The sequence below is a fragment of the Fistularia commersonii genome, chromosome 9, assembly GCF_037954325.1.
Source record: "Fistularia commersonii isolate RoL2024-O1a breed Wild chromosome 9, RoL_Fcom_v1.0, whole genome shotgun sequence".
NCBI lineage: Eukaryota > Metazoa > Chordata > Actinopteri > Syngnathiformes > Fistulariidae > Fistularia > Fistularia commersonii.
Genome location: NC_141292.1, coordinates 18231440 through 18252604, shown reverse-complemented (window position 1 = coordinate 18252604; position 21165 = coordinate 18231440). Strand labels below are relative to the sequence as shown.

Sequence of the window (21165 nt, the reverse complement as noted above, 5' to 3'; positions counted from 1 at the left end):
CAAATTAAAAGTTTTCATAAATAATAAATCATTTTGGACCAACCAGGTGAAAGTGGGCATTTCTCCACAGCACACTTGATGATCTCTCATGGCAAATAAATAAAAAGGGAAAATAGGGTTTCAGGTGTGCCTCTACCTTCCAGGCAAATGATCAAGTTTACAGATGACTGTGACTGCGTTGGGAAAGAACTTTACGCACTGGAAACTAACATTTAGAAAAGAAAGGAAATGATTATTTATTGTAGGAGAACACCATCCATGGCCAGGTCGAAGAAACTGTCCTGCAACAGATACCTACAGCTTAACTGTTATACTTCTTGGATAGACCTCTTGTTTCTAAAATCCCTCATGCTGTCACACTGGTGAGCACATTAGCGTTGGCTAGCTGCTAACACTAATAACACCATCGTGAGCAACTGACACTGGAGTGGAAAAAAAGTAGCTTAGCCGTTGCAACCCTTGAATGAAGGGGTAAATGCTTGCGTTCTAGCAAGCAGGCGGAAGCCAGGGTGACGAAGGAGTGAGCCGAGGCGCTTCGACCAGTAGGAGTTTATTGTCACGAGCACAGTCTGTTACACAAAAATAAAGCGTCACGTTGTTCACAATCCTAGAGCCGGAGGCTAACAGTTAGCACACGTCGCACGACACCGCTAGGACCTACACAAGAACACGTACCGTGTCAGGTTGGGGTGGGGGGGGGGTGGGGAGGGGGTAGAACACTGGTCCACAGAGAACATCAGTATGTACAGAACAAACCCAGGATTAGCAAAAGCCCCCCAACCCCACCCCTGTCACCCCACCCAAAAAGATGGGGAGTGAAGGGGTGAATGGTCACAAGGCGAGAGCAACGCGGCGTTTGTCGGACGGAGCGGCGGCGCCTTCCCTTTATGAGAGCAGGCCGGCACGTTAGCCGTTAGCCCATTAGCTCGGTCAAGTGCACTTTTGCGTAGCTTTAGCGACCGCGCTAATTTTCACGCAGAGAGGCCTTATCCTGATAGGGTTGCTCTGCTGCGCCCGCGGGGGAGGGTCGTTCGGAAAAAACGTCGTAATAGATCCGATATCGTGAACGTCAACTGCTGACGTGCTCTTGTTTTGAAAATCCTGCTCAACACTAAGTATTTTTTTATTTTTATTTTTTGTTTTTTTTAAACAAATTCACTTTATTTTGAAAATCATGAGAACATCACGAGGAAATTAATAATTTATCCCTTTTTTATCTTCTTTTTTTTAATTAGCTCAAGAGACAAAAACAAAACAATGAAAAAAAAAAAAAATCAAAGAAAAAGCTAGAAATTAAAAAGGAATAAAAGTCCAGGAAGTAGGGCGGCTGACCAGGAAACGGGGAACAGGAAGTGGGCGGCGGCAAGGTGAAGGGGACGCTGCTGATTGGCTTCCAGAACAAACATTTAAATACTTAAATAAAAAGTGTAATTACACTGTTATAGAGTGTAATAGCGCATTAGCGACCCGCCCAATCGGCGGCCGATATATTGATCGGCCTTCGTCGAAATCCACCTTCGCGCCTGTCCGTCCTGTCACCGTGGCGACAGACAACCTCCATCCAACCTCCCTGGGATGAGGTATGAGTGTGTGAGTGTGTGTGTGTGTGTGTTCAACCAGACATTCAGTTTGAGCTGCAGGAGATGATGAGATGATGCCGGTCAACCTCCTCCTCCAGGGTTCTACTCGGAGAACGGCGGGAACATGCCCAGGTCGGCAAAGTCCTCGATGTTGTAGTTGGCCGTCCCCTGGGTGGGATCTCCACCCATGGGAAGCATGTCCTGGGGAACAGAGGTCATTCAGAGGTCACAAAGATCATAACGAGGTCACACAGTTCATATATGGGTCATAATGAGGTCATATTCAGGTCACCAAGTTCACACAGAGGTCACACATGGGTTGAAATGGGGTCATAGGGGTCATATTGAGGTCATACAGAGGTCACATAGAGGTCATAATGAAATCACAGAGGTCATAATGAGGTCACACAGGTTATGGTGATGTCACCTGGTCAGTCATGTTCAGCAGGCTAGTGGTTGAGTCACAGATGTGTGTGTGTGTGCGTGTTTACCTGGAAGACCTCGCTCTGGCCCGGGTTGGGGTGTGTGTGCTGCTCCCCCCCCTGCTGGGAGTGGTGCTGGTTCTGCCACTGGGTCCACACCTCTCCTGGCCGGCCCTGGAACTGGGCGCCACTCTGGCCGCTGTCCGTGGAAACATCTGGACACGGAGGTTGAACACAGGCAGGAAAACATGGAGAACCGTACAGGAGAACATGGAGGGAACTCAAGGGAGAACATGGAGAACCAGACAGGAGAACATGGAGAACATATGCAGTAGACCATGGAGGGAACACACATGGAGAACCAAGCAGGAGAACCGTGTAGGAGAACATGGATAAGTGTTCAGCAGATGCAGGGTCACTGACCGAAGGCTGCGCTGCGATTGGCCAGTCCAGAGTAGGCGTTGCTAGGAGACGAGGTGGCAGGCGAGGCCAGCGGGCTGTAGGACGGAGGATCGTTCTGGTAGCTGTGACCGCTTCCGATGGAGAACGGGCTGGACTGGGCTTTGCTGGGCTGGAGAAGGGAGAACATCTGCTCAGAAACTCGATTCTACCAGGACACACACACACACACACACACACACACACACACACACAGGCAAACAGGGGGATGGGTCCTGGAGAACCCCTTCTCCTTGGGTTCCACATCCACCATTTCTGCTGGTGGAATCAGAGACAGATGAGCCTGCTACAAAACACATGGTCCACACACACACACACACACACACACACACACACACATCTCCCTGACCTCACCTTCACCTTCACCATCCTCACCAGGACATCTAATCACTACATGATGAGTCCTCATTGTGGACTCTGTAAATGCATTTCTGCCCAACAACAGGAACAACAATAAAACACACACACACACACACACACACACACACACACGGCAACCACACGCCATCTGTTAGCAGAAAACATTGAGGAGACACTGGGAACAAAAGAAACCACTGAGACTGAGTGTGTGTGTGATAGCTGCAGTTAGTGTATGTAGGTGACTTTTTTGTGCGTTTGTGTGTATTTGTGTAGGAATATATGAGTGTATGTTTGGGTATTTGTGTCTGCTAGTGTGTGTGTGTTTGGAATTGCATGTGTGTGTGCGTCACCTGTCCAGAGAAGGGGGGGCGTGTCCCGGTCCAGCCCACCTGTCCCGGGTTGATCTGCCTAGAGATCTGAGCCAGGTTCTGATTGGACGAGTTAGAGGGCTGGATGTCGTTCACACTGGGCACGTGGATCACTGAGGAGCTGGGGACACACACACACACACACACACACACACACACAGGAGGTTGGTTGTGGTCCTCCAGAGAGCAGAGTGAAGATAAGGAGGCTCCTTCACCTGAAGGTCTTCCCGGAGTGTCCCTGCTGGAAGGGGGAGCTCTGGGAATAGAGCTGCTGCCCCCCAGAGGTGGAGGAAGGAACCATCATCTTCTTTTCGCCCGCTAAACACACACACACACACACACACACACACACACACACACACACACACACACACACACAGACAAGCTGCTGCTTCCTCCTCCCTTACAATTTTTTTCAATTATTAATGTGTTGGTGTGTGTGTTTCTGTCTGAGTGTGTATGCGTGTGTGTATGTCTGTGTGAGTGTGTGTGCGTTTTCTCTGTATATGGATGTGTGTGTCTCTGTGTTTGTTTCTATTTCGTATGTGTGGGTGTTTTCTCTATATATGTATGTATGTATGTGTGTGTGTGGGCATATATTTTCCACAAATGTGCGTACGTCTCTGTATATGTGTACTCTATGTGTGTGTGTGTTTCTCTGCTTGTGTATGACTGTGTGTGTGTGTGTGCCATACATCCGGAGATGTTGGTGTACATCTCAGCGAAGCGAGGGTCTCTCTCCTGGGAAAACAGGGCCTCGTTCTTGTCGATGTTCTTGGAGGCCTCGTGGACTCCACCCCCGCTGACGCTGGCCACGGGGACCTAGGGGTCAGAGGTCAGGGGTCAGAGATGGTTCGGAGGCCCAATGGGTTCCACCAGGTTCCTTGTGGTTCTACCTGGGAAAGGTCATAGGCGGTGAGTCCGTCCCTCTGGTGCACCTCCAGCTCGGCCTGCTGCTGCTGCTGCAGCTGCCTGGAACAGAGAGTGTACGTTTGAATATATGTGCAATATACTGCGCTGTCCCACCAGGAAACCTTCACTCCACAGGAAGACTAGCTCTTTGTCTTTAACTGATCCGTCCGTCACGACGACAAAACATCTAAAACATCAGGTGACAACGATAAAACGCCCGTCTATCGGCTGAGGACTACAAAACACCTGACCATCAGCTTGAAGACTATAAAACCCCTGACTACCTGGCAATATCTACACAACACCCAACTAACATCTTGGGTCTTTAGGACCATAAGGTGACATCAACCAACACCAGCTCATTTCAGTCTTCATTCGGACACCAGACTGGTCCCTGCGACCTCGCCAGGCAGAATCCTCCCCCTGGAACGAGGTCAAACCGTCAAGACGGCGCCGGTTCCTAACAGGTTCCCCCTCAGGTGGAACACCAGTCCAGTAACATGCTGGCCCGAGAAGGTCATTCTTCTGAAACTGAGGAAACAACAAAAGATCCGAACAAACGATGAGGCTGGTGCCCCCTGCAAGGAGGCGGGGCATCTCTCGCTGGTAGCCAATCGCAGCTCAAATGACAGGACCTTTACTTAAAGAGTTAGGACCTCTGGGGTCCTTGCTCCGGATGAAGAAACAAACACCAGACGGAGAACATTCCTGAGCACAGCTGTGCTTTTTAGATGCAAGACAGCCAAATAACCATTGCTAAAGGTGTTATTAAGCGCGTTCCATCCAGGTTCCTCCTGGAACTCCTCACCAAGTCAACACTCACTGGGTTTCTGACTTGTACATCATTTCTGCCTGATCTGCTTGCTTGCTAGCAAGTAATGCTAATTTAGCTATTTGCTGTTGCCACAGTTTTTAATCCAGAACATGCACTTCCTCCCTTGGAGTTTGACCTCCTCATCAGTCTTCACATATGCTAGCATTTATTTTGGCTTGCACAATCCAAATGCTGGCTGATTCACTGTTAGCATTAGCTGCGGGCCTACCATCTTCTACGCACACCCCGGTTGGAACCTACTTGACGTTGGTGTTGGTGCAGATGATGTACTCGATCTCATCGGAGTAAGGGTTCTGGAAGGTAAAGCTGCTGGTTCTGATCAGCATCCACTCGCGGTTTTTCATGCGAAAGCGGTACATAACAGAGAGGACCTGCCCCTTCAACTTCACCACCTGCAGACACACAGACAGGGTAGGGCCTTCAAACATCACATCCCAAGGTGGTTCCTCAGGAGGGGAAGAGAGCAGTTCCTTCTCAGGGTCTTTGCTGACTTTCCAAGTATTCTGAGGGACCCTCTCCTGGGGCTGAACTTCCTGGTGTCTCCCCTTGCTTTGGTTCGAGATGTTCGTGCTCCCGTTCTAAAGGGAAGAGGTGCTCTGAGCCTCACCTGCTGGAAGCTCTCCCTCAGGTGGCTCTGGTCCTCAGGGTGGCAGAACTCCAGGATGTCCTTCCCCAGAAGGTCCTACAGGACACAACCCAGACAGGAAGGAAGGCTGAGACAAGCAGAAAGTTCCAAAATAAAAGTGTCTGGAGAACAGACAGCGCCGAAGCTCCACCCACTCATTCAGAAAAGATGTTGGCAGCTTGGTGGGGTGTTTATGTTGATCTTTTTCCCCAAACCTGAACCATTAGTTGCTAATCTGGGATGATCTAATCTATCTTTATTTTTATGGACATTTGAATGGTCTAAGTCTGATCTGATGTTGAGAAGAAAGGTCTATCCTGGCCTTCTGATGATGATGAAGAGGAACTTGAAGAAGACAATCTTTTTCCCCAAACCCTAATCTATTTGATAATCTGGGATTACCTCATCCGGGTTAACATGTGAATATTTGAATGTGTTAAAGTGCAGCGGTTGGAGGAGTTTAATTAGAGTACCGTGTCTAATCTAACCATCGATCCCTGCTGTGGCAGGATGACACCTCCCCACACACATACACAAATTCTTTCATAATGGTCCGGCCATGTGACCCTGACTGGAGTCTGTCCACCATCTGATGAGAACCAGCCGCTGGACGTCAAGAGCTCGGAATCTGTCCTCGGGGGGTCGGAGTATGTGTGTGAGCGTGTGTGTGAAGAGGGAGGAGGGTCCTCAGGGATTGAAAGGCTATCTAAGAAACTCTAGAACTTACAGGAATCTGGAGACCTCCCATGTTTGGTATACGGTAAGAACAAGTTATCACATAAACAGAGGGGACTACAGTGGTGGAACACTGGTAGGGAATGTGGGGTTAGCGCACCTGGGGCTGGTAGCCAATGACGTTGATGCAGCGTGGATCCACGAAGGTCACCACGCCATCGGAGTTGTGGCGCGACAGGAACTCGGTGGGGACGGACAGGCCGTTCATGTCCATGGACACGGGGGAGCTGGTCACCTGAGGGGGGAGTACTTCAGTACTTCAGTCAGGGTACTCGTTACTCGGAGTACTCCAACTCCAGTGCTTTCACAACTAAGGAGGGTTGAGTGTACATGTTTGGGGGGCCTCCTGGACTCAGGATCTGCTGTTATTAAACATTAATAAAATCTCAGCCAAACACGCAAGCAGACACACACACACACACACACACACACACACACACACACACACACACACAGAACAAACCCGAGAAGTTCAGATAAAGTTTATTTCTCGGTAGAATTTGGCGGTGGTTCCATCAACTCCACCTGATTCCAAGGTATCCGACACCCAGTTACCTACTTATATCCTTATATCCCCCTCATATCTTCCCTAATTGAGGACCTCCAGACCACAGGTGCCTTGATTGGTTGAATATTTCCAGGATTTTGCTCCGCCTGGAACCCTCAGACAGAACCCTCCAAAGGAAATGTGGTTCTGGTCTATGTAAAACCCTCAGGCACTACCTTCCTAAGAAGGTGTACTTCTGGTCCACCTGGAACTCTCAGAGAAGGGGTGGGGTTCTGGTACCTGCAGGCGTCCGATGGCCACCAGGCAGTACTTCCCGGTCTGCCCTGCCTCAGAGTCTTCATCAGGGACGGTCATTCCTGAGGACAGAAGAAAAATGGGGTGACGCTAGGATCACCACGGTGGAGCCAGAACTCCTCTACAGGGGGTCTGGTTATAATGCTAGGGTTCTTCAGTTTTTGTTCCTGTCCAAGGATGACCTGTCCTCGGACTCCTGGTCTTTGGTCCTTGATGAAGGGCAGGTCACTTCAGGGCGTCTGCGTGTGTGTGTGTGTGTGTTTGTGTGTGTGTGTAGGTGTCTGTACCTGCAGGAGGCCAGGCCTTGATGTATCCGGTGCAGTGGACCACAGAGTATTGGGCCTCGCCTTCTTTGGATGGTCCCAGTCCATTCCTGTCACACACACACACACACACGCACACACACACACACTGATGAGCAGTGGTGTGTTTGTAGAGCAGGGTGACGAGATGTTCCACAGATGTACCTGTATCTCTTCCTCATGTTGGACAGACGGTTCAGGGAGATGTGATCCAGAGGTGCACTGCCACACCTGGACACACACACACACACACACACACACACACACACACAAACATAGTGGTCAGAATGTGTGGGCCTCAGGTTCTGGCAGGGTTCCTGGTGGGCGGGTTCCTTGGGTTCTGAGGCGTGGAAGGACTCCAGATGGCGGGTTCTCCTGCTGGGTCTCTGTTTTCCCAGACGTTCCTTTCATGTTCTTCCCGGGAGCCGAACAGGCTCAGGCTTTGTTTGGGTTCTCCTGGACGCCGAATCTCCGGGTTTGTTCTTGAGGGTTCAGCAGAGGATCAGAACACAGGGTTCAGTCTCCGGCTGGGTTCTTTGGGAGAACAGCCCAGAGCAGGTCCACCAAACATGTGTTCCTTTGGAATGGGCCGGAACCAGAGGAAGATTTGACCAGAATGCAGGGAAGAACCTCAGGACTCCATGCCCAGGAACCAAACTTTGCCAGAACAGGAGCACTAGAACATGTGTGGTAACTTCAATCCCATTAATGATCTCAGGTCAATAAATATAGATCAATATCTATTCCTAATGGTCTGGTCAGTTTCCCTTTGGATTGATCACTGGAGACTTCCTGAGGCTAGTTAGCACACCTGAAGCTGGATAGCACAGTTGAGGCTCGATATCACACTTGAGCCTTATTGACACACCAGTAGTAAGTTGGAACTCATGCAGCTAGTTAGCATACCGGTGACAAGTCAGCACTTTAAAAGCTAGGTAGCACACTTGAGGCTAGTTTACACAACTGATGCTAGTTAGCACAAAAGAGACAAGTCAGCAATTTAAAAGCTAGTTCGCACACCTGCTGCTAGTTAGAAAACCAGAGACAAGTCACCACTTTTGACCACTTTTCGCTAACTCGCCTCAGATATGCAAATTACCCTCAAGTCTGATTAGTTATCAGAATTTGCATATCTGAGGCTAGTTAGCGAACGAGCACATTTGAAGTAAATTGGCACAATTGAGGCTAGTTTGCAAAGCTAAGGCCAGTAAGCACACTTGAAGCTTGTTTGTACACTTGAACCAGGTTAGAACATCTGTGGCTAGTTAGCACACCAACGGCTACTTTGCATTTTTTGAGTCGAGCTACCACAGCTATGGCTAGTTGGCACATGTGTAGTAAGATAGCACATATAAGACTAGTTTGCACATCTGAAACCCATTTGCACACCAATGGCTGGTTTGCTCATCGGTGGCTAGTTACCATACCTGAGCCCAATTAGCACACCCGAGGGTGGATACCACACTTCAGGCTAGTTTGCACACCCGAGGACAGTTTGTGCACCAGTGGCAAATTGGGACATCTAAGGCTAGTTAGCACACCAGGGAAGAAATAGCACATTTGAAGGTAGTTGGCACACTAAAAGTTCTCTGATAAATATGTTTGGAGAACCACGTACCCGAGGTTCTGCTGCAGAAGGAGCCGCTAACACGTCATCTGCACATACCCTCATTTATCTTGTCACGTGTGCTTCCTGCGTCGACAGGAAGTTATCTCACCTCATGCGGCAAATGAAGGAGCGGCGGGAGCCCATGCACATCCTCATTGACGACTGCTGGCCCTCCTTCTTCACAGTCCCTGTTTTCAGGTCCAGGATCCGGCCTGGGACACAACCACAACAGCTCAGTAAGGGGGTAATAACAGTGTAATAACACTGTAACAACACTGTTATAAAATTTACAGCATGTAATGACATGTATCAACACTGATAATGTGTTATTACAGTGTAATAGCACTGTCACGGTACTAGTGACAATGTGATAACACTGTAATAAGACACCTCAGTGTTTAATGACGCATTTGATTTTGATGTGATAACGTTAACACCTGTGTGATAACACTTTAGTAAGACTGTAAGAGTACTGTGTCAACACTAATAGGAGAAGCAGTGTTTAATGAGTATAATAACACTGTAATAATGTAGTAACAGTGGAATAACACAGTAGTAATGTGTAACAACAATGTAATGACACAGTGGTGGTGTGAAATAATTGCGTATACATGTAGTAATAGCATAACAACGGTGTACGTACACATTAATAATAAAAATGTACACTTTATCAATCCCTTGTGGGGGAATTTGTTATTACTAGTGTGTAACAAGTGTAATAATGCAGTATTCATGTTTAATAATACTGTAATAACACACTACAAGTGTGTATGAATAGTGTAGGCATGTCGTAATAGTGTAACAACGGTGCAATAACACAGAACTAATGTGCACTATTAGAGCAATAAAACAATACTAGCATGTAATAATAGTGTAATAACACAGTAGAAGTGTGAACTAGTGCCATATACATGTAGGAACAGTGTAGAAACAGTGTAATAACAGTGCAGTAATGAGGCCTACACCTGAAGTTTTGAAGTAGAAAGGTCTAAACTGACCTTCTTCCAATGGGGAGGAACTTCTCTCCCCCATCGGGTTGCTAATCTGGGATTACCTAATCCAGGCTAACTCCTGTGTCAAGTTTGAAAGGGCTGCAGTCCGAGGAGGAAGAAAGATTTGGTCGCAGGCAGTCAGAGAGGACGAATGGACCGGCACCAAAGTAAAGGGCGGATGAACCGGAGCTCGGGAGTAGAATAATACAGAAGGAGAACATCAGAGGAACCCCCATCGCTTCTTGGTGACCTTCAACTCCATCAGCGGGGAGAGGAGAAAGAACAACTTCATGCGGAACCAAAGTAAACCTTCTGCTGGAGTTCATACAGGTTCCGTTCCTCCGGTTGGACACGAGGTCGGCGCCGCCTGGTGGCCAGTGAGCGAACCCGCCGAGGTTCTCCGATGGGACAGTGAGGAGCAGAATATGCCTGACAACAAACTACTGCTGAGCCACGGAACCTTCGGTTCTCCTCCCATGTTCTCCCTCTCACTGCTCTGCAGGTGTGTGTGTGTGTGTGTGCGGTGCGTTCAATGACCTGCCATCACTTCAGGTGCTCCAATGTGATCATTGGTTTCCAGTCTGTTCAGAACCTTCAAGGAAGTCACGAGGCCTTCACACAAACACTCCCACACACACACACACACACACCGACCCTCTGTGTGTGTGTGTGTGTGTGTGTGTGTGTCTCAGCAGGCAGCTCATGAAAACACACTGATTCTATCCAGATGCAGCAGGAATGTCGAGCATCTCCACACACACACACACACACACACACACTCTCTGACCTCAACATCTGAATTCCCCACACACACACACACACACACACACACACACACACACAGACTGGCATAAACAACAGAGATACAAGCCATGAAGCACATGGGTACAGGCACACACACACTGGTAAAAACAATTCACTTTATCCCCCTAACACACACTCTGATTTCACGCAAACAACACGAATCCTCACACACACTCATGCACATAGACAGGCATAAACACACATAGATAACCCTTCTCACACATACATAAAACCCACATTGATACTCAAACACACTCATATATATCCATAATCACAGACACATAAACACGCACACACACATATACGCATACTCACACATACACAAACAAGACACTCGCTGAGTGACTGCCCCCTAGTGGCTGCTGCAGGAACTGCGGCTTCCCGGCGCTCCTCACCTGTCATGGAGTTCTCGGAGGTGCTGAGCTGCTCCCGCAGCTTGTCCACATCATCGGGGTGCACCTGCTCATACAGCGTGCTGCCGAACCACTCGGCCTGCGGCTGGTTGAGCACCGGCGTTACAGAGTCCGACACGTAGATGACCCGGCCCGACTCGGCCGCCACCACGAACAGAAAGCCGTCCGCCGCCTCCAGGATCAGGTGCTTCAGCTCCTGCGCGGTAAGAGAGGGGCGAGGTAATGAGGGGGCGGGGCTTTGAGGGGGGCGGCGTCGGACGGGCGGCCGCACGCACCTGCTCGGTAAGGAAGGAGGGTTTATAGGCCCCGTCGGTGGAGGTGTTTCCCGTCCCCCTCATGGACTTCATGTGGGACACGGCCATGCGCAGGATGGTCAGCTTGTCGGGTTTGCGCGCCAGGGCGCTGCAGGTGGGCACCATATCTGACAGCTCCGTGATATACTGCGTCATCTTGTTGCGCCGTCGGCGCTCGATCTCGCTGTGGTTCTCTCTGGACGCCGCACACGACAACAGGAAGCGTTAGGCCCCGGCCCCCTGCCCCGGCTGGAGGCGTTACTACAGTGACGCCCGAGACGGGGGGGATGAAACATTGGCCAATAATTCGTTCTATTCTGGTCGCTTTCACGACAAACAACGCTGCATTGTGAGCAGATAACGGTAATAACTGTGTAATTACACTGTTATAAATGTGTAATTACAGTAATTAATGTAATAGCACTGGAGTAACATTGCTCTGAAGTAATAGGGTGATTATGTAATAACGCTGTAATTACAATGACATTAATGTAATAACACTGTAATGAATGCAATCGTGTGATACACTAACAAATGTGATAACAAAATACGTACGCTGTTTATGTACTGTTTGATTCATGTAATAACAATGTCAATACACTGTTATAACAGTGTAATAACCTGATAATGTTAATAGTATAATTACACCACTAAGACTACTAATGGTGTAATTACACTGTTATTACATTATTAAGTGTAACGTAACAACCATCACATTAATAACAATGTAACTACAAAAATATGTATATACATGAATATAATAGTGTAATTACACTGTCATGTATTAAGTGTATGTATGATAGTGTAATTACACTGATATGCATATATGTATGTGAATGAGCACAGCAATGTAATTACAGCGACATGTATATATAGATACACAGAGAACCCTCACTTTTCGCGGGGGTTACGTTCCAAGACCACACAAAAAGTGAATTTCTGCAAACATAGAAGTGATCATTTTGGTGGTTTATGCCAATATACTAACCTGACCGAACCTCACTCAACCTTTTACAAATCTCCCCGCTGGCGATTTTTTCTTCAGAAACATCATGATAGGCAGTTGCTGCCTGTTTTTTTGCTGGTTGAAAATAGTTTTTCAAAATCTCATGTCCCCGTGATCAAGTTACAAAAGTGGACCAACTAAACCATAGTGTTGTTCCAATCTTGCGACATGAAGGAGAAGCCGTCTCCTCAGTGAATGCGGTGCCAGCAAATGAGATCTCGAAAATTATTTATTTTATAAAATTAATTTAGTTTAATTATACAAATTTTTTTTCTTAGGCTAGAATATGGCTATTTCATTGAGGAAAAAAACTCAAATACTGCAAAAAAACGCGAAAGAACGACAACGCTGACTACCAAAAAAATCTGAGAAGTAAGCGAGGGTCCACTGCATATATTTTTGTGTTTGTGTGTGTGTGTGTTTGCCTAAAATAACAGTGCCATACATTGATATGTGTTTATAAATGTATATAATGAGTGTAATTGCAATATGTGTATTTAAATATGAATGTATACAATAAGTGTAATTACAACAATATACATATACACACACACACATACATATATATGTATAAAATAACAGATAAATATGTACTAACAGTGTAAAAGTACTGATTTGTACATTGATGTATATAATAGTGTAATCACAGTGTAATTAATGTGACAGTAATGCTTTGAAATTGAATCTGAGCATGCGCCAAGCCTCCCCCAGATTATAATCCATGAGGACGGTCTGGATTAGAGGGCCAACCCTCCTGGTCTTCAGCGGCAGCGGGGGGCCAGGAGACTCCGCCTACCTGGCATATCTCTCCTTATCTCCACCAGGGGTCTGATCATCATCATACCTGCACACACAGGAAGCAGCAGTGAGTTTCACACACACACATACACACACGGAGAGGTGAGATGGCGTGTGATGGACAAGATGGTGGAAAACTGATGGCGTGGGCGGGGGTACCCAGGGTGGTGAACGTCCAGCATCCACATCGGGCAGCAACTCCTGGGGAACCCTGCCGAATCCCCCTCCCAACCTGCTCCCTATGCTAGCGCACAGATCCCTGTTCCCACCACTAACCTAGAACCCGCCCCCCTCCTGACATGAATGCGGGGGGGGGGGGGGGGGGGGGGGGGGTTCTACCTACAGGTAGAACTCCTACCCAGGATCCTCAGAGCAGTACTCTGAGCCCAGGGTGGTACTACACCGCTGGGAGTACTGTTTGAGCCCAGGGTAGTACCCCTCTGGCGGGAGTACAACTCTGAGCCCAGAGTGGATCTACCTACAGGTAGAACCCCTACCCAGGATCCTGACAGACAGAACCCAAAGAACCGCGTGGTCTCTTCTTCTGTGGTGGAACCTATGTCTGCGTGGACTCCACCTGGAATCACCACGTCACACCACAGGCAGGGGTATCCAGAGTATTGCAAGTACTCCAGACAGAGGAGTACTACCCTAGACTCAGAGATCCACTCTGGGCTCAGAGTTGTACTCCCGCCAGAGGGGTACTATCCTAGGCTCAAACAGTACTCCCAGCGGTGTAGTACCACCCTGGGCTCAGAGTACTGCTGGGCTCAGAATAGTGCTCCCAGCAGACGAGTACTGCCCTGGACTCAGAGTACTACTGTGGGCTCAGAGCAGTATCCAAGCAGACAAGTACTACCCTGGACTCAGTATCCCAGCAGACGAGTACTACCCCCTGGGCTCAGAGTACACAGGAGGTGGAGGAGCAGCAGGTGGTGGAGGCGTTGGTGCTGGAGATGCAGCTCCTCCTGCAGCCAGCAGGAGGCAGCAGTTCGTCGAGGTGGAGGAGGAGGAGGGCTGTCAGATGCAGTGATGAAGAGTCGGATGGAGAATAGAAGTGAGCATGGAATGGCCCCCTTGACGGTACCCTTTACAGCCACCCTTCAAGGCCCTGGGCTCCCTCAGGTTCTCACCTTGAGAACTTGCTTGGTCCCTCGCCGTCCTCATCGTCAAAGTCCATTCTGGAGGGGGACCATGGGAGAGAGGAGAACGTAAGCGGCACTGTTAGCGTGAGGGCTAGGGGAACCCGGAGGGGGGGGGTTCTCCAAGGGAGGAGGGGAACCAGTGATCGGCCAGTCGGGGTTCTCGAAGGAAGAACACAAGCCGAGCAGTACAATGTCTAAACTGACTTGGATTTGAAGTCGAACGTCGATTTAACGTCTCAGTTAAGTTGGACTTTGATTTAAAGTTGGATGGCCAGTAAATGTTAGTGGTCAGTTAAACGTCAAGTGCGTCAAGTAGACGTCGACATATTGTCAGATGCCAACATAATGTCGGATGCTAAGTTAGAGTTGGACTTTGATTTAAAAATCAAAGACCAACATCAGACTAACATTAAAGGTTTAACACCGATCTGAAATCAGTTGTCGCTTGAACGTTGGACAATTTAAATGGACTAAACGGACATGGACTAAACATGGAATTAAAGTCGGATGCGATTAAACGTCAAACAGACGCCGGATGTGCTTTTAGTGATTTAAACCGAAGTGTGACGTTAAAATCCGTATCTGACGTTGGTTCCCAGCCTCTTTAGAACGTAGAATTGACACAGAGGTTCTTGGGTTCTACAACTGGAGGATACACATAAACAAGGAAGCCTCCAGCAGGAACAATGCAGGCCCTCAATGGGCAGCAAAATGAGATCTGGAGGTCTGAATGTCTGGTCCAGGACCTTCCCACCAGACAGCATCAGGCAAACTTCGGACCTCCGACCGAAGGGGAGGCGGTATTTTCAGAATGAAAGCCCGGACAAACACCGGATGGAACTTTGACCTTGAGATCCAGCAGGAGATCCTGCAGGACCTACTGAGGGTGATGTTGGACCCACTCACCCTCCGGACCGCCTCTTGCCGCCGCGGCCCTGGACAGTCCCTCCCATCCTGACAGGGCCGGGGCCCACGGCCCCCGCCATCGCCACCGTCCCCGGGAGCTCGCTGCCCATCTCTGGAAGACAAAAGGGTCCGAGGTTAACCTCCTGGTTAAGACTGGGAACATTTGCACCTCGGGTGGAGCAGACCCCACTGAGCCCCTGACGGGTTCAGGAGCTGCTGTCTAGACCAAAAGAGGCGGTGATGAAGTGTCTTCTTTTAAAGATAGAGGTCTAGGGGTCCACTAACAGGCTTGTTAGTGGTCTTTTAAAGATAGAGGTCTAGGGGTCCACTAACAGGCTTGTTAGTGGTCTTTTAAAGATAGAGGTCTAGGGGTCCACTAACAGGCTTGTTAGTGGACCACCAGGTCAGCAGAAGTAACCAGACCAGATGGTGATCAGCAAGGCCCGCATGGAGACCTTCAGGCCTGCAGGTGGTCCCTGCAGACCTTTAAACAAGATGGTGGACCTCCAAACCTTAAGCCCTGCTGGTGGACCACCAGGCCAGCAAATGGACCTTCAGACCTCCAGGCTTGAAGATGGACCTTCAGACCAGCAGGTGGACCTGCAGACTTCTATGCCACCTAGTGGTCCACCAGGCCTGAAAGTGGACCTGCAGACCTTTAGACTAACTAGGGGACATGTAGACCTTCGGCCCTATTGGTGGACCCTCAGACAAGCAGGTGGACCTGCAGACCTCCAGTTCAGGCCTTAGCCCGTTGCATGTTCCTCCACCCTCTCTCTGATGGAGCTGCAGCAGGATGGAGGACATGTTTCCTTCGTAATGAGCTCAATGAAGCCCCTGTTCTCTTCCATTATCGCCTCCTCTATACACACACACTCTCACACACACCATCATTCATTGATGAGGTGAGGATGAGACGACCATCTAGCAATCAGTGCAGTCATTCATTCTGACACACACATGCACACACACGTGCTGCACAGTAAATGAATAATGTAGTCCACAACGCGGCTCTCCGTGGATCGGTGACATCCCTATACCCGATCACTGATCAATACATTGCCGATCAATCACTTCTCATTGGTTCCGATTGGTTCCGTCTTCCGTGTTGGTTTCCGAGGCGACAGCCCAAGTCCGTCCGACGTTAAAGACGCCAGGACACCCGCTTCTTGGTCACGTGGTGTCACACTTGTGCAAATGCACACACACACACGGAAACCTCCAGCATTAAAGATTCATCCCCTCATTGGATTCCAGAATGAGGTCTGGAGGTCCGAAGGTGTGGTCCAGGACGTTCTCACTAGACACACACACACACACACACACGCACGCACGTACGGACGGACGCACACATGCACACACACATGAAAATGCAGAGCCCCGTTTCCTGTTTCTACACCGGGATGTGGACAATTTCCGGGTTTCCTGCCGCGTGGAGAACCCATGGAGAACACATTGCGGACCTGAGGGAGGTTCCCGTGGTCCTCGGAAAAAGAGCGTGGCCATAACTCATCACAGGAAAGAAATGGATACAAATATTTAATCAGTATTTGAATATAATTTACGATAAAACATATGGAATGGACTGACTACATGAGATAACTAATGCGTAATACATGAATAAAAATGTCACAAAATAAAATGAATTAAGAAAAACATTGTAAACAAATACAAATGTAACGACTATGTAACAAACTGATTAAAGGTAATTTTCCAATTGAATGCAGTTAACGATAATAAATGTAATAAATGTAAAACACTAATGATAAACTAATTAAACGTAACACACGTTATAGACTTATTTCATGTAATTAACAAATACGTGATGAAACATCTCATGAAGTGTAATAATCAATAAATAATGCAACAATAAAACTAACTAACTACAATAAATATGAAATACATGGATGTAATGTTAGCAAAACGGTAATAAATGTGTAATAAATTATATTCAACTGTAATAAGCGGAAATGAAATGTCATAAACTGCAACTAAGAAGAGATAAGAAATTAAGCAAATTGTAAAAAAAAACAGTGACGAAACCAAGTTGATGTAATAAACATGCAATAAAATAATTATGGTCAACTAATTAACTACTTAAATGTAATAAACTAAGAAATTAATTCAGGTCATATAAACTAAGTGTAATTCACATGTAATAAACTTAAGGTCAAAAAACTAATAAACATTTTAAAGTGATACATGTAATAATAACTTAAATGTAATAAACATGTTATGAACCAATTAATGTAATGCACATGTAAGGAACCTATCACAGTAAATGTATAAACTACTTAAATGTAATAAGCTAAGAAATGAATGGAAGTAATAAACATGTAATACTGCTTCCATGTAATAAACATGTAATGAACTGGTTACATGTCATAACTAGCTGAATGTGATAAAAGTGGGATAACCCGTTCCACTGTGAAGGAACTGATATCACCTTAAAAATGCTGCAGGAGGTGATCAGCACACACCTGGAATGGAACAGCTGCCAAATGTATTGCTGGTGAGCAGGCGGGTGGAAGGCGGAGGTGTTTGGGACCCTGCCGGCATCCATCCAGGACCTCCGGCCCGGGGACATTTTCCAGCGGGCAGCGGAGCGTGAGGTGAGGCCCGCCGCCGCCGGCGCCGCCGGACCGTGACATCACAGCGGTGGTGGTGGGGGCTAATTATGCCGCCTTTTCAGAGGGAGAACAAACTCCAAAAAAACCTTCTCCCCCTAAGGGGGGGGAGGGTTGAGGTCACGTGGGCCTGACAGGTTTGTGTGTCACAACACGAAACCCTCATCAGATCATTCACACGTCATGTCTCAACCTCTTACACCAATTGGATCTGGATCTGGATCTGGGTGCCGGCCAGCTGGACTTAATCCTGTGGGGGGGGGGGGGGTCAGCTGACCCGCCTGAACTCTCACCAGGAGTCATGAGCTGATGGAGGAGCTGCACGTAGCTCATGGGTCGCACCACCCTGTTAAGGGACTACAACTACCGAGAGCGCCGAGGACTTCAATTGGTAGCAGGACTGCGACGACCACCAGTGTCCGGACAACAACTGGTACCACCTGAGCTGCAAATGGTTCTAGGACTACAACTACTACCAGTATCAGAGCATCCACTGATGCCAGGACTACAATTGGTACCTGGACTCCAATTACCTACACTACCGAGACTACCACAAGTACCAAAACTACAACTGATACCGCTGTGACTGGAGCTGATATCACAAGTATTACAACTACCACCGGTTCGAGGGCTACAGCTGTTACCACTAGTACCACGACTATAACTGGTATCAAAACTACTAACACTGCCAAAACAGTACCAAAACTAAGACTGAAACCAGCAGCAATTACCACAATACCAGAACAATAACTGTTACTAGTAGTACTGCAACTAGGGTTAATACCAGCAGGACAAGTACTGGTAGTACCACAAGTACTACAACTATCACAAGTACAAGTACCATAATCAGTAGAATGTTACTGATTACCAATAGAATCTCCACTTCTACCAGTCTGATGTGATAAATACCCCCAGTCCAACCATTATCGTCATGGGATATATATATTTATCTGTAAAGTGCCTCCAGATGACTGCAGTCCCTCTGAAATACTAGCATTAAAGAACCACCAGAGCTCCTAGAATTATAGGTACTCCCATCCTTTGCTTTGTCGTAGAAGTACACAAAATGAGTTTCCAATGAGGCTACATGTTGAAACCAAAACCCGATCGATCGGCATAGACGGAGATCAATACTGATCGATGATTCGCCGCGTTGATTAGACACTTCCTGAGGATCATCTATTCATTCATTTTCCGGTTCACTGGGACAAGAGAGGCGGAGCAAAACACAACCAAGGGGCGGGGCTTAACCTGCATGCGTCAGCTGTCAAACCGTGCACCCTCTCATTCAATGGTCAATGAACTCGATGCGTATTTTGGGACTGTAGATGGAGAACCCTGACAGGAGAACCCAGGGAGAACCCCAACAGGAGACCCTAGCGCCCTCGATGGAGGACGTTCTCGCAGGGTGATGTCTCTCCTCCGTCCCGCCCTCTGATTGGACATTCCCCTCTGGTTAGCTAATTGTTATTCAGAGTGGCGTTCCATCCTGCACGCAGTCAGGGCGCTAATAGAACCCTCTGGTTCCACGGTTGTTGCCCCTTTTGATTAACACAGCAATGACCGGCCTCCATCCACTTCCTGTTCTGCCTCCACCCACTTCCTGTCGCAATGATAAAAGTCTGATCGATCGGCAGCAGCAAGGAGTCTGCCCATCAATATTCATATGTTGGGTTCCACAGGTGAGGATGTCCACCTCAGAAGAACCCAAAAACCTCAGTCTCCTCAGGGTTCTCTCAGAGTGTCCACCACACCAGAGGAGAGTCCTCCACCAGGGCTCCACTCATACCAGACTCCCTCGAGAATTGTCACGGTTCTGGGTTAGAGTCCCTTCTTGTCCGGGGAGTTGACCAGGAGCTTCTCAGCAGGTCCTGGTCCATATTCTCACCCGAGCCCGACACATCGGCGCAGGGAATGGACACCGGCGACCCCCTCCAGCCCATTCATCCTAACTTTTGTCGTCGCTCCACGGCGTCTCCGGGTTGGACCCCGGCAAGAAGAGTTTCGGATGTTTTTTTGTTATTTAATGAGGAAAAGCCGTCGTCGACCGGGTTTCCAATTGTCGAACCGCAGAGGGACTCCGGACGGCCCGGGATATGCGCAGAAAAACCGCTTAACCCGTGTTTTTTTGAAATTTTATTGTATTTTAACCTGGAGGTTAGCAAAATCCCGCTCTTTTTCAACGGGCTTCGGTAGCGCACCCCCTCCCCCAGCAGGACATCCAGGTGTCTCCGGTTCCACAGAAGCGGGTGTCCGCGGCGCTGCGCCCCGCCCGAGTGGGGACGCATCCCGGCACGGTGGCCCCAGTCAACCGCAGAGAATCTCCGGAGCCTTTGTACGGTCTCGATGGGGGATGGGGGGACGCGGACGCGGGTTAAGCTAGCAGCGTGAGCTAGCCCTCTGGCTAGCCCGTAACGGGGCCCGTTAGCCACCGGGGTCCGGGGCTCGAACACGGATGAGCCGCGGCGCGGAGGCCGGCGGGGACCGGCGGGGACCGGCGGGGGGAAGGGGCCGGATCTCTGGCCTGGCGGTGCCTCTTCGACCCCCTTTTCCTTTCATACTCTCGGGGTGAAAAAAAACCCTAACCCCCCCCCGCCCCCTCCGTCCAGCATCCGCCATCGCAGCGGCCGCGGAGCACTTACCGGACGGGTTGACCGCGGCGGGAGTCGCCATGTCGCTTCCTCGGCGGGCAGGACAACAAAAACAGCGGCGGCGGTGACGCACAAGGCGGCCGGAGCAGCGAGCGAACACCGCGGGGGCTCCGGGGGGGGGAGGACGGGGGTCGCCGCCTCACGGCCACGGGGGCCAAACAGCGCTGGGGGTCCGGCGGGGGGGGGAGGAGGAGGACGGCACTGCCGCCCGTGTCGGTTGTTTACACAGGAGGGAGGAAGAACGGCCCCCGTTAGACGGCGGACCTCGGAGCCAAGATGTCCGAACGGAAGCACCGCGAGACTTCCCGGCGCTCGAATACATTAACGGGACCGGGGGCGGGGGGCGGGGGGGGCGAGACTGGCGGTTCGGATCTTCGAATCCACGAATCTTCGGTTCCTCTGAACGGGACCGTTATGGGGAGGAACGGCTGGTGCGAGCCGGGAGGGGGCGGGGCTTCGACCGCACCGACCATCGGGGGAACCCGGGGGAACCCGGCAGAACGTGAGGAGAACCCAGGACA

General features: G+C 49.2%; 1 protein-coding gene across 2 annotated transcripts; it reads right to left on the bottom strand.

Annotated features, from left to right (window-relative positions):
* Positions 1–538: 538 nt before the first annotated feature.
* arnt2 (aryl-hydrocarbon receptor nuclear translocator 2) lies at positions 539–20936 on the bottom strand. 2 transcript variants are annotated; one of them, XM_086152953.1, is made up of 20 exons: positions 20636–20894; positions 15367–15478; positions 14449–14496; positions 13314–13361; positions 11494–11707; positions 11201–11414; positions 9119–9221; positions 7566–7631; positions 7386–7471; positions 7084–7160; positions 6397–6531; positions 5544–5618; positions 5177–5328; positions 4086–4161; positions 3885–4011; positions 3405–3507; positions 3172–3310; positions 2426–2573; positions 2072–2217; positions 539–1781 (listed from the first exon to the last, which is right to left on the bottom strand). In XM_086152953.1, the coding sequence occupies exons 1-20, from the start codon at positions 20664–20666 to the stop codon at positions 1683–1685; spliced, it is 2199 nt and encodes a 732-aa protein (XP_086009079.1). In that variant the 5' UTR covers positions 20667–20894; the 3' UTR covers positions 539–1682. The 2 variants fall into 2 exon arrangements, with proteins under 2 accessions (XP_086009079.1, XP_086009080.1); XM_086152954.1 differs by lacking the exon at positions 13314–13361 and having other exon boundaries at positions 20636–20936.
* Between the last annotated feature and the right edge of the window lie 229 nt (positions 20937–21165).